General features: G+C 39.2%; 1 protein-coding gene across 1 annotated transcript in view; it reads right to left on the bottom strand.

Annotated features, from left to right (window-relative positions):
* Window positions 1-4,828: 4,828 nt before the first annotated feature.
* Window positions 4,829-13,126, bottom strand: part of GPR63 (G protein-coupled receptor 63) — a 72,357-nt gene continuing 64,059 nt past the window's right edge. The window contains exon 2 of the mRNA XM_004011261.4: window positions 4,829-10,335. Within this exon, the coding sequence (XP_004011310.1) occupies window positions 8,923-10,182 (1,260 nt within the window). The 5' untranslated portion in view covers window positions 10,183-10,335 and the 3' untranslated portion in view covers window positions 4,829-8,922. The remainder of the gene's footprint in view (window positions 10,336-13,126) is intronic.

Below are 13,126 nucleotides of genomic sequence, written 5' to 3'. Positions count from 1 at the left end.
TACTATACCAATCATAGTTAAGAGGATGTTAAAACACAGCCATTTTATGTCAGGCTGAAGGAGTCCTTGTTGGCAACATAACAGGAGTGTCAAAGCTGGCAGCAGGACCTCAGCGTTCTTGACTTTATCATCTCCCCCTTCTCTTCCAAAGTCTGGGCTACTGTAAATCCTGTGGAACTTCAGACAAACCAATACGTTCTTGAAGTCCAAGTGCACACCAGCATGAAACTCTTTCCAAAAGGGATTGTGACATCCGTGCAGTCTAGGAAACTGTCTGGATAGCTACGTATTCCCAAAAATTCTGCCATAGTCAGCAAGTTCTTGAAGGTCCTATGATATTAGAGATGGTGTACCCAGGGCTCCAGGGGCCCAGATAGCTTGACAGCTCAATTTTGATTTAGCCAAATCTACTTAATGACTTAAAGAATAAACCAGTCTAGGTTTTGTGCTAATACCTACAAATTTGTGTATAGGTTTTTCGCCATGATTATTTTTATCTAATGCATGGAGAGGAATAATCACCTAGTATGATGCTTAGTAAGTATACTAGTCTCACTAGAAACTCAGTTCTATTATTGGGGAATAATAGGAGCAAGGTGTTCTAAAAAACTGTGAACTTTGGCATTAGGCCTAGATTTCAACCCACCTGAAAAAGTTACTTAATCTCTTGGGAACATAATTGGAAAAAGGAGAAAATACTATGGATTGAAATAAAGTGTATTTTGACTAATTTAAGTGGCCAAAATATGGCATGTGTGCTTAGTTGCTCAGTCAAGTCCAACTCTTTGTGACCCCTTGAACTGAAGCCCACCAGGCTCTTCTGTCCGTAGGATTCTCCAGGCAAGAATACTGGAGTGGGTTGCCATTTCCGACTCCAGGGGATCTTCCCAACCCAGGGATCAAATGCATGTCTCCTGCATTTCCTGTACTGGCAGGTAGATTCTTTTATCACTGAGTCACCTGGGAAGCCCATTTAAAACATGGCACTCATCATCATTATTATTGTTAGCAAGTTTTTATGTTGTGAGTTAATATTGTCTTGACCATTTATGCTTTCAAATTTCTTAGAAGAAAGGCATCATCCTTGGCAAGTATCACAATAATTACAGTTTATATAAGAAGTTAATTTATAAAATCATCTGATCAATTATTATTACTCCCTTTTGAGAAGTTTCACAGTGCTGTGAAATTCAAAGATACTATGTTCTGTGATTATGTGAATTTGAATATAATGCAGTCAGAATGTTTTCCATCCTCTTCAGCATACTTATCTTGGTCATGATTTTAATCTCAACACTGAGATTTATGTGACTGAGTGTTTTACAATAACATTATAGCATTATTCGTTGCTGTTGTTCAGTCACTAAGACTGACAGTTTGCAACTCCATGGACTGTATGTAGCCCAACTGCCCGGATCCCCTGTCATTCACTACCTCCCAGAGTTTGCCCAAGCTCATGTCCATTGAGTCGGTCATGCCATCTAGCCATCTCATGTCTGCTGCCCCCTTCTCCTCCTGCCTTCAATCTTGCCCAGCATCAGGGTCTTTTCCAATGAGGTGGCTCTTTGCACCAGGTGACTAAACTATTGGAGCTTCAGTTTCAGCATCAGTCCTTCCAATGAATATTCAGGGTTGATTTCCTTTAGGATTGACTGGTTTGATCTCCTTGCACTCCAAGGGACTCTCAAATTTCCAGCACCACAATTCAAAAGCATCAATTCCTCAGTGCTGTTTTCTTTCTGTCCAACTCTCATGTCCATACATGAACTGGAAAAACCATAGCTTTGATATTTTAAATTTGGATGTCATCACTTCAATGGTCTTTTGATGTTTTGGAGGTCCATGACATTGTACAGGAGGCAGGGATCAAGACCATCCCCAAGAAAAAGAAATGCAAAAAGGCAAAGTGGTTTAGGAGGCCTAATAAATAGCTGTGAAAAAAAGAGAAGCAAAAAGCAAAGGAGAAAAGGAAAGATATACCCATTTGAATGCAGAGTTCCAAAGAATAGTAAGGAGAGATAAGAAAGCCTTCCTCAGTGATCAGTGCAAAGAAATAGAGGAAAACAACAGAATGGGGAAGACTAGAGATCTCTTCAAGAAAATTAGAGATACCAAGGGAAATTTTCATGCAAACATGGGCACAATAAAGGACAGAAATGGTACAAACCTAACAGAAGCAGAAGATATTAAGAAGAAGTGGCAACAATACACAGAAGAACTATGCAAAAAAGATCTTCACGACACAGATAATCATGATGGTGTGATCACTCACCTAGAGTCACACATCCTGGAATGCCAGGTCAAGTGGGCCTTAGGAAGCATCACTACGAACAGAGCTAGTGGAGGTGATGGAACTCTAGTTGAGTAATTTCAAATCCTAAAAGATGATGTTGTGAAAGTGCTATATTCAATATGCCAGCAAATTTGGAAAACTCAGCAGTGGCCACAGGACTGGAAAAGGTCAGTTTTCATTCCAATCCCAAAGAAAGACAATGCCAAAGAATGCTCAAACTACCGCACAATTGCATTCATCTCATATGCTAGTAAAGTAATGCTCAAAATTCTCCAAGCCAGGCTTCAACAGTATGTGACCCATGAACTTCCAGATGCTCAAGTAGGATTTGGAAAAGGCAGAGGAACCAGAGATCAAATTGCAAACATCCGCTGGATCATGGAAAAAGCAAGAGAGTTCCAGAAAAACATCTATTTCTGCTTTATTGATTATGCCAAAGCCTTTGACTGTGTGGATCACAACAAACTGTGGAAAATTCTGAAAGAGATGGGAATACCAGACCACCTGAGAAATCTGTATGCAGATCAGAAAGCAACAGTTAGAACTGGACATGGAACAACAGACTGGTTCCAAATTGGGAAAGGAGTAGGTCAAGGCTGTACACTGTCACCCTGCTTATTTAACTTATATGCAGAGTACATCATGAGAAATGCTGGGCTGGATGAAACACAAGCTGGAATCAAGACTTCCAGGAGAAATATCAATAATCTCAGATATGCAGATGACAACATCCTTATGGCAGAAAGTGAAGCAGAAATAAAGAGCCTCTTGATGAAAATGAAAGAGAGTGAAAAAGTTGACTTAAGGCTCAACATTCAGAAAACGAAGATCATGGCATCTGGTCCCATCACTTCATGGGAAATAGTGGAAACAGTGAGAGACTTTATTTTGGGGGGCTCCAAAATCACTGCAGATGGTGGGTGACTGCAGCCATGAAATGAAAATGCACTTGCTCCTTGGAAGATAAGTTATGACCAACCTAGATAGTATATTAAAAAGCAGAGACATTACTTTGCCAACAAACCTCCATATAGTCAAAGCTATGGTTTTTCCAGTAGTCATGTATGGATGTGAGAGTTGAACTATAAAGAAAGCTGCGCACCAAAGAATTGATGCCTCTGAACTGTGGTGTTTGAGAAGACTCTTGAGAGTCTCTTGGACTGCAAGGAGATCCAACCAGTCCATCCTAAAGGAAATCAGTCCTGAATATTCATTTGAAGTACTGATGCTGAAGCTGAAGCTCTAATACTTTGGCCACGTGATGTGAAGAACTTACTCATTTGAAAAGATCCTGATCCTGGAAAGATTGAAGGTGGGAGGAGAAGGGGATGATAGAGGATGAGATGGTTGGATGGCATCACCGACTCAATGAACATGAGTTTGAGTAAACTCTGGGAGTTGGTGATGGACAGGGATGCCTGGCATGCTGCAGTCCATGGGGTCACAGTCAGACATGCCTGAATGACTGAACTGAACTCTGGCCAGGCTATAATCCCTAGTTTTTCCATCAAACACTAATCTAAGTGGTGCTATGAAGATGTTTTTTAGATGTGGTTAAAATCTACAATCAGTCCACATTAACTGAGAGATTTTCCTAGACAATCTGGATAGGTCTGACTTAAGCAGTTGAAAGGCTGAAAGCAGAAGGGAGGCTTTTCTGAAAAGGAAGAAATTCTGCCTCAGCAGAAGCTGACAGCAACTTGAGTTTTGTGCCTGTGATTTCCAGCCTGTCCTATAGGACAGCTCACCCTCTGGCCTTCAAATTTGCTCAGCCAGCCCCACAACCATGTAAGCCAGCTCTTGCAATAGATCTCATAATAAATGTATTTTACTAGTTCTGCTTCCCTGGGTTAAATCCTGACTGATACACCCATGAAATATTTTTTTCTTTTTGCATTAAAGCTAACTGACTGCACCTTGACATAGAAGGTAGACACTTCTCCTAAAGGTTCTCTTTATTATGAGTTGAGTGGAGCTTATTATTTTCACAGTAGATGTGAACATGCTTTTAATTCAACATTTTTCTCTATTTTGCTATATCTTACCTTTCCATTTCAAAAGAAACTATTAGATGTAGATTCAATGAGAAACTTCCTTTGTAAATCAACCTTCTATTGTAACTTAAAAATAAATATATTTAGCTTTTGCATATAAGTGAAAAGGAAAATAAAACCCTCGTGTCTAGTTGGTAAAAATTGAAACTCATATAAAAATGAATGATATTTTCTAAAGATTTAAAAATAGGTTTTAGAAAGGCCTTAGATTTTAGAGAAGTACAGTATGAAATCATTCCATCAAAACAGAAGCAAATATTGTCACTGATTTGCCAGTGACAATCCAATTTCAAATGACTTAGCAGGAAAATTTTTATAACTCTCCTAGACAGAATATCTTAAAACTATCTCAATACTAATGGTCTTTTGCCAAGTTTCATTTCATCCTTAATTGCTCTGAGAACTTCTAAAACCAGAATACAGTTATACACATAAAGGCTTTGAGAGCTAATTTGAAAATAAAAACCGAAAGGAAGTAGGATTGAAACTAAACTCAGATTTTAATTGAACAGAAAGTATTATTCATTACCATTTTTTTCCTAAGATAAATGAAGTAGTCCTTTAAAAAAACTCCACTTTTAGAAATGTTAAACATTTATTCATTTTCTTATTGGTAGCTCTTTCCCTGGCTGTAATAAGAATATGCACAAATAATTGTACACTTTGATTTTGAATATTACAACCCAAAATTCAAAGTGATTTTTTCATATAGGTTAGGTACCATTGTAAAATAAATTAATTTTAATTACAAAGGACTAGTACCAATTAATATCTAAGAACTGTATTACCATTTACTTGTATTAACAAACATGTGCTTTGACATTTTCATTTATTATTATAAAAACTGAGTTTTCAATGAAGACTATGGTTGTGAAAATCTGAATTAAACAGTCCTTTAAACATTAAAAATCATGGAAGAATAAAATATCAAGCAAGTGAACATTTTTCCTGTGATATATACATACATATTTTCATGTAAACAAAAGCAAATATTAAGTATCTTTGTCAGCAACTGAAATACATAGATTTAAATGGTTTTATTTTTTCATGCTTCCATTCAACACAACTGGCATAAGCAGAGCAATAGGAATTGGATGAATCTTTGCATTCCCCTTACTCTTCAGGAGATTACATACAATAAAGATATCTCTCACCTAGAAAAGAAAATATGAGACGAATCAGACTCCAAAAGGCATCACTTTCAATTGTGAAGTCACCTTTTCGCTCTACTTTGAAACTACATGTTTTATCAGAACTTTGCCAGTTGAAAGATGATAAAGCTGACGCTGGAGTAGTGGCAGCAAATTAGGCACAATGATACACAGATCTTCCTCTCATGTGGATTATCCACGCACTGGGAGATAATGGCTTCCAACACAAATCAAACGTTTTTGGAAAAAGGAGACATTTTTTAAGTGGATATATTTCCCACAGGAGTGTTTCTTGAAGTATGCCCCAGAGACCATCTGAACCAGAATCAGACCACATACTCAACAAGATAAACGTGGGCCTTGGTAGGCCCAATGCCCCTCTGGGGGCCCTGGTGACCTGTATTTATTGTTAACAAGCCCTCCTGGGAAGACTTAAATGCAAATGAATATCTGAAAGTTTGAATATCACTATTTCAGATTATTAAGGATTTCTTTTGACTCTTTCTTTTGACCACAAACACTTCATTATCTCTTTCCTGCTTCTTACTTATTAGCCTGAAGGAAAAAGAAAAGCATTTCTGATGATGTCAGCCAGTGGTGATAACTCATAGTGGCATTTTTTTCCATCAAGAAAATATAGAATAGGCAACATATGATACTACACCTAAATCGTTCAAAGGTATACCACAGTACTTCTTTTTTTAAGTTTTCAAAATGTATATGTGATAAAAAATGTTCAAAATGGTTTGTAAACTGTCATCTGATTGATCAAGACAATCCAGTGTAAAGAGAACTGCTGTTCGGTGTGGATGCTGCATTCTCACAAAGGCCCCTCTTGGTTATCTTTCACAAACACTGATCCTCTTAGCAGGCACTCCAGAGCTCTTTCCAATGCTGCACTGCCTACCAGCAGCACTGAAGTTACCTAAGGATTGCTCATAAAAACAGGACAAAGGAAACAAAGCTGTCTCAACTCCAACCATGAAAGGTGTCTCAAGTTCTAATGCCAACATGTAAGATGAATACAGATCACACTGACTTTCCTCAAATAAAGTCTAATTTGAAATAGACTTATTAGTATCTGCCTGAAATCTAGCTTATATTGAAAATGGAAAGCATGATACACTTCAATGCGCTACTAATACCTACTACAGTGTTTGTGCTCTACAAGATCCCAATGGATAACAGCAATTTTACCTGTGAATAATATAAATAAGAAACCAAAGAGGTAGGTGAGTCTCATCAGAAGATGATCTCAAAACATGGTGAATATAATGCCTGAGTCCCCAAGGACAAGTTAACTGGAAAATGAGTCCCAATAACAAGACCACTGCCTCAAGAACAGCGATTCTCGAGTCTTTGATGATGACATCCACCCCCCAAACTCCTAACTCCTGCCGTGGTGCCACATGCTCTTCAGACATTCAATTTTAAGAAATATCTAAAGAAGTAAAATGTAAGAAAAAATAATACTGGAGACCAAAGAGTGATGCTGATGTCAGCTGGGCTCTTCAAAAAATCTCTACTCTCACATTACAGTTGGGAAAGATCTTGAAGATTCACCTAGTCCAACTCTCTGGTTGTACAGCTAAAGAAACGGAGGCTCACTTCCCACTGGTGACAAAGCATGACAATTCTGAAAACATGCTATAAATCCAAAAGGGGTTCATGGTTAACTTGACTATTTATAAAGTCCATGATGTAGCCAGCAGGCTACACTTTCAGCACTTATGGCCTTAGTCTGAAGCCCCATCTCTGGGGGCTGTCTAGTTCCTGGAATTGGAGAGAGAGGGCACCGAAGGCCCCGGATACATGTAGGGCAGCGGGGAGAGGCAGATTATATTATCAGCAAGAGAAGAAGAATTTGAAACCCTAGACCTGCCCCAGTGAAAACTTGCTCAAGGCTCAGACCAGGGTTTCTGTTCACCTCTAAGTGTTCACATTCTTCAACAGCCAGCTCTGCTCTGGGCAAGCACTAGGGCAACCACGGCATTCTGTCCAGAACATTGAGAAATATAGCTGGATAACTGGAAACATCCAGACCTACAGGGCAAAGACCTATAGACAGCTGTATTTAACTTCTCAATAATTGTCACTTGTTTTGCAAATCAAAAATTTGCCTTATTTCCTTATACCCTTATCGATTTTTAAGTTCTACTTTATAAAGGAGGTTATGAATGATTTTATTTTTTTCCTTTCTATTTTCCAGACTTTCTGTAATATAATTCCTTTTGGCAATTAAAAAAAAAAATGAAGTTTTTTTTTTTTTAAAAAAAAAAGGTTTCAATCTAAAAAAAAAAGAAAGGAAGAATACACATAGTTCCCTCTTGGTCATGGAACTTCCAAACCTGAAGGAGTTATTTGTGTGGTACAGCAGAACAGCAGTCTCAGGATTCAGATGGATTTTCTGACCCCAGCTCTACCACTAACCTTGGGCAGGATTTAAGTCTCTGAGACTTGCCTTCTTTGCCTGCAAAAGGAAGAAATAATAACCTCCCTCAGAGCACACTATGAGGATAAAGTGATGCACAGTGCCTGGCACCTGGTAGATGTCTAATAAATGGTGACCCTTCTCCTCACTGAACTCAGAGAATCGGTGAGTAAAAGGAATCAGCACAGCCCCCACCAGCCACAGCCTCTCTGCATTTCATTTACATTTTCAAAGGTGCTCTGTCTGCTCAACTCTGCCCTATTTCTCTAAAGATTCACTATTGTGCTTAGAAAAAGTTCTCCATTTTTATGTTCTCTCCTTTAAAACTGTACATGCAGATAAAACATTTTTTTAAAAAAACTATCTTCCTAGAAATAATGCAATGTTTCCTAAAGCACAACATGTCATGTATAAAAGCAATTCTGAAAAACATGACTGAATTAGTCTGTACATTGTTTCTTAAAGTGCACCAAAGTAAATATTAATGACCTTTAAAATGTCACTGACCCCCTTGGGTTATTGTTCTTAAATAAAACTAACTATCTACTGAGATGTATGTGGCTTTTGGCTCCAATGTGATGGCAAAAAGCAGCAGTGTCTTCCAGGAAAAGAAAAAATTGATAAACTCAACTAAGCATATCTTAGCAGCATACAATATACCTAAAATTCAATGTAACTTCAGGCTCAATAAAGCACAATTCTGATTCCTACTATAGAAACAAAATCAACTGAAGTTACAGAAAACCATCTCCCCACCCTAAATCAAGGATTTCTCTTGAACCCTGGAGGTAACACTTGGGATCACTTCCCTATTGTGTATCCCTGGTAACAGACTTACAACTAATCACCATTCTTTCTTTACATTGCACACATACACATATATACATAACCTATGAATAAAACAACAAAGTTTAAGTGGAGGAGCCATGAGAAAGAAAATTCAAAGTCAGATAAAGAACAGCCACCACCCAAAATGTCAGGCAGTTCCAATATTCACACCACCGTCCGATGTTCCCCACACACATAGACAGCGCTGGGGCGTATCCGTCGCCGTGTGTGACCAGGGAGCCGCGGCAAAAACTTGAAGGACTTAGGCATCATGTCCAAGCAGGCATCGTGGAATTTCTTAATCCTCCAGTAGTAAATCAGTGGGTTCAACGCAGACTTGAGGTAGCAGAGCCAGAGTAGCCAGGTGCTGATCTCAAAAAAGTTGTGCTGATAGTAAAAGTGCTTGCTGAACGTTGCCACAAGGCTGTAAGTGGTGAATGGGGCCCAGCAGACGATGAAGACAGCAAAGAGAATCAAAATGGTTGTGAAGGCACGCGTTTTAAAGCCCATGTCAATGCTCATCTGGAAGGGTCTCTGGAGACTCATGAGACCCAGTTTGCTGGCCTGGCTGAGGCATATACCTTCAGGGTAGCTGTGGATCCTCAAGGCATTATGCCGAAGAGTATTGAGGATGCCCATAAATGAATACAGGATCACCAGGAAGGGCAGGAAGAAAGAAATGAGAGAAATCAAAATCACATATGCCTGGTAACCCGGATCGGTTGTGTACCCAAACACGCACTGGGGAGCTCGGGAAGGTATCTGAAGGTCGGGGTTCCCTACTGCCAAAGGAAAAGCTACACAAAAAGAAGTTGCCCAAGAAACTGCAATGAGAACCTTAGCCCTGTATGGATTTAGCTTATCCTGCCTCTGGACTATAATAAGAAACCTATCAATGCTAATGATGAGCAGGATGGCTACTCCCTCTATGACAAACAACCAGAAAAACATAGCAGATACCCTACAGAAGAATTTCCCGAAAATCCATCTGGTGGTAAGAATAGTGACCAAGGCCAAAGGCATGTTCAGCACTGCAAGCAACATGTCTGCAAAGGCCAGGCTGGCCAGGAGGATGTTAATGGCGGAACGCATGGCAGCTTTTTGGTAAACCATGAGGCAAACAACCAAGTTGCCAAGAAAAGACACACACAGAATAAACATCATTAGAGCAGAAAGGATGATCTGGAGAGGCAAGTTGAGGCTCTTGGAAGCTGCTGGTGTTGGCGACACAGCTGTACTATTCACTGTTAAGGAATTCATCCCAGTGGGAGCCAGGGTTTCAACACTGTATCTAAGCAGTGGACCAACGCCAGGGTGCTGGAATGGTGGAGGGACCGTAATATTCATGTAGGTGTTTTCATAAACTACAAACGTCGTGTTGGATGCCCCAGTATGGGATGCCGTCAACACTGCAGAGACAACCATGGTTTCAACAGGATGGAAGCTGGCGTTGTCAGAGATGCGAGTGTTCTTCAAGCATTTTAACACAAAGCAGCAGGATCAGGTTTCACTGATGAGCTTGGAAACATATTCTGGAAACGGGAGAAAGATATCCATCTTCCATAGGAGTCCTTTTGCCTGAAAACAAGTCCAAAACACAAAAAAATAAATGGGAGTGAGTTTTGTACACATCATTTGACTCCTTACTCTTCATCCTGAAGGACCTATTTTACTTTTTTAACTCTTTAAAAATATTTAAGTTTCTAGACTAGTCATCATTAAAATATTGTTCTGTTTTTAGTCAACTATAAAGGAAACTTCATGACTTCCACATATAAAGTGAAAGTGAAAAGAATAAAAATGTATTACTGCCTCAAAGGCCAAAAGTATTACCTTACAGTTAACTTTTCTTTCAAATTTCCAGGAGCAGCATAGCCTTTTCACAGTTACTATTAATATAGATTTTATTATCTGTTTGGCCTGAGAGTTAATACTTTTCTTGATAGCTCTTTGGTACAGGTTTATATTCCATTCTTACACTAGCCCGAAGCTAGTTGGCAAAGAACCCTGAAATCAGTTTCCTATTTAATACATGATAAGCAAACACCTTTGCTTTCACAGCTTCACAACTAGACACCACCCTTATTTTCAATGAGGATCTGAAGCAGTTTTCTGGCTCTTTATTTTATTTGTGTTTTTCCCCAGAATCCTACCACTCTACTGAAGAAGTTCTTCAAGAAAAGAAGAAAAATTATCTGTAAAACGTCTTGGTCATATTTTGAAGACTTCCTTTCTTTTTCCAAAGCTCTCTTTGATCCTCAAATTCTCTCTTCTTTCCCATGCCTACCCATTTCCATCCTGTATTTTCTGAAACAAATACTTCTATTTTCTCAATTTATTCTTCCTAAGATCAACCTTACTGTAATGCCAGCAACTTGATTAAAATGTCAACCAAGAAATAAAGGATTCTAAAGTAGATGACTGGGAAAATATTCAGGTGTGAAGAAGAATGCACTCTAGAAAACTTCCAATTCCTGTAACCCGTGAGTTTTCTGTAAACTTTCTTAATCTATTATCTTCCTAACCTACTTTTGTGATGTGGGTTTTTCCTTCCTTCCTTACTCTCACTGGGTGTCTGTGTAGATCCCTTTAATAAATCCAAAGATTGGGGATGGGCGAATTACACAGTAGTTTGCATGCATGTGTGTGTGCTAAGTCACTTCAGCCTTGTCTGACTCTCTGCAACTCAGTGGACTGTGGCCTCCCAGGCTTCTCTGTCCATGGGATTCTCCAGGCAAGAATACTAGAGTGGGTTGTCATGTCCTTCTCCAGAGGATCTTCCCGACCCAGGGTCAAACCTGTGTCTCTTGTGTCTCCTGAACTGGCAGGCAGGTTCTTTTCCACTAGCACCACCTGCGAAGCCCCACATTAATTGTTTAAGAATTTTCTCATTATTTGAACTTACAATTACTGAATAATTTAAGGAGTAAGTGCCAGAAGTCCATTTATTCATTTCTTGTAGTACAGAGGGTAGAAGCATTTCATTTGTGAGACCCAGGATCCAGCACTTAAACCAAATCATGGGCTCTCTAACATATTCCTATCTCTCCAAAATCCCCAATTTGCTGTCCAGAGCTAACCGTATGAATAAGACTATTCACCTATTTGTTTAAAATATTAATTTTACTATATACTTGAGATGTTATGGGCTTCACTGGTAGCTCAGATGGTAAATAATCCACCTACATTGCAGGAGACCTGGGTTCAATTCCTGGGTTGGGAAGCCCCCTGGACAAGGGAATGGCAACCCACTCCAATATTCTTGCCTGAAGAATCCCAGGGACAGAGGAGCCTGCCAGGCCACAGCCCATGGAGTCACAAAGAGTCCGACACAACTGAGTGACTAACACTTCACTTCACTGTTATAGCTTAATTTCTTTGTCTCTACAAAAAGGTACATTTTCTAAGGAAAACATACCTGGATAAGATGCCCCACTAAGCCAGTGACTCTCAAACTTTATTAACCACGAAGGACCGTGGGGAAAGTCTCTATATAACTATATAATCAGCCCAAGTCTCTTTATAACTTCACAAATATACATACAAATAAGCATAAAGACTGTGCTTACTGCATACCTCAGCCTCAATATGATTTTCTAGAGAAAAATCATAAAAGTGTATCTTAGGCAAATGTGTATCTTTAAGCCTAAAGTAACAGCTGTAACTGCTTGACTACGAAAGCAAACATCCATCCTGAAGGAGCACACACTTAGCTTTCTAAAACTTATTTTCTTGACCATGCTGAGAACAAAACCAAAATGGAACAGAGCCAAAACAAAAATTTATTGTAAAAGATGCCTTTTAGGTTGTTCTATGTGCACATACAGTCACAATATTTTACTGCTGTTGTAAAAACTTCTAACTCAATTCACTCAATTATTCACCCATCAAATACTTATTTCAGAGCCTACGATGAGCCTGCCTGCCTCCTGAGACACCTGTATGCACGTCAAGAAGCAACAGTTAGAACAGGACATGGAACAACAGACTGGTTCCAAATTGGGAAAGGAGTACATCAAGGCTCTATGTTGTCACCCTGCTTATTTAACTTCCATGCAGGGTACATCATGCAAAATGCTGGGCTGGATGAAGCACAAGCTGGAATCAAGATTGGCAGGAGAAATATCAATAACCTCAGATATGCAGATAACACCACACTTATGGCAGAAAGCAAAAAGGAACTAAAGAGCCTCTTGATGAAGATAAAAGAGAGTGAGAAATCTGGCTTAAAACTCAGCATTAAAAAAAACAAAGATCAAAGCATCCGGTCCCATCACTTCATGGGAAATAGGTGGGGAAACAATGGACACACTGAGACTTTATTTTCTTGGGCTCCAAAATCACTGCAAACAGTGACTGAAGCCACAAA

Source organism: Ovis aries, chromosome 8 (genome assembly GCF_016772045.2).
Source record: "Ovis aries strain OAR_USU_Benz2616 breed Rambouillet chromosome 8, ARS-UI_Ramb_v3.0, whole genome shotgun sequence".
Taxonomy (NCBI): Eukaryota; Metazoa; Chordata; class Mammalia; order Artiodactyla; family Bovidae; genus Ovis; species Ovis aries.
Note: the sequence above shows the minus strand (reverse complement) of the source record. Positions and strands in the feature narration are given on the sequence as shown.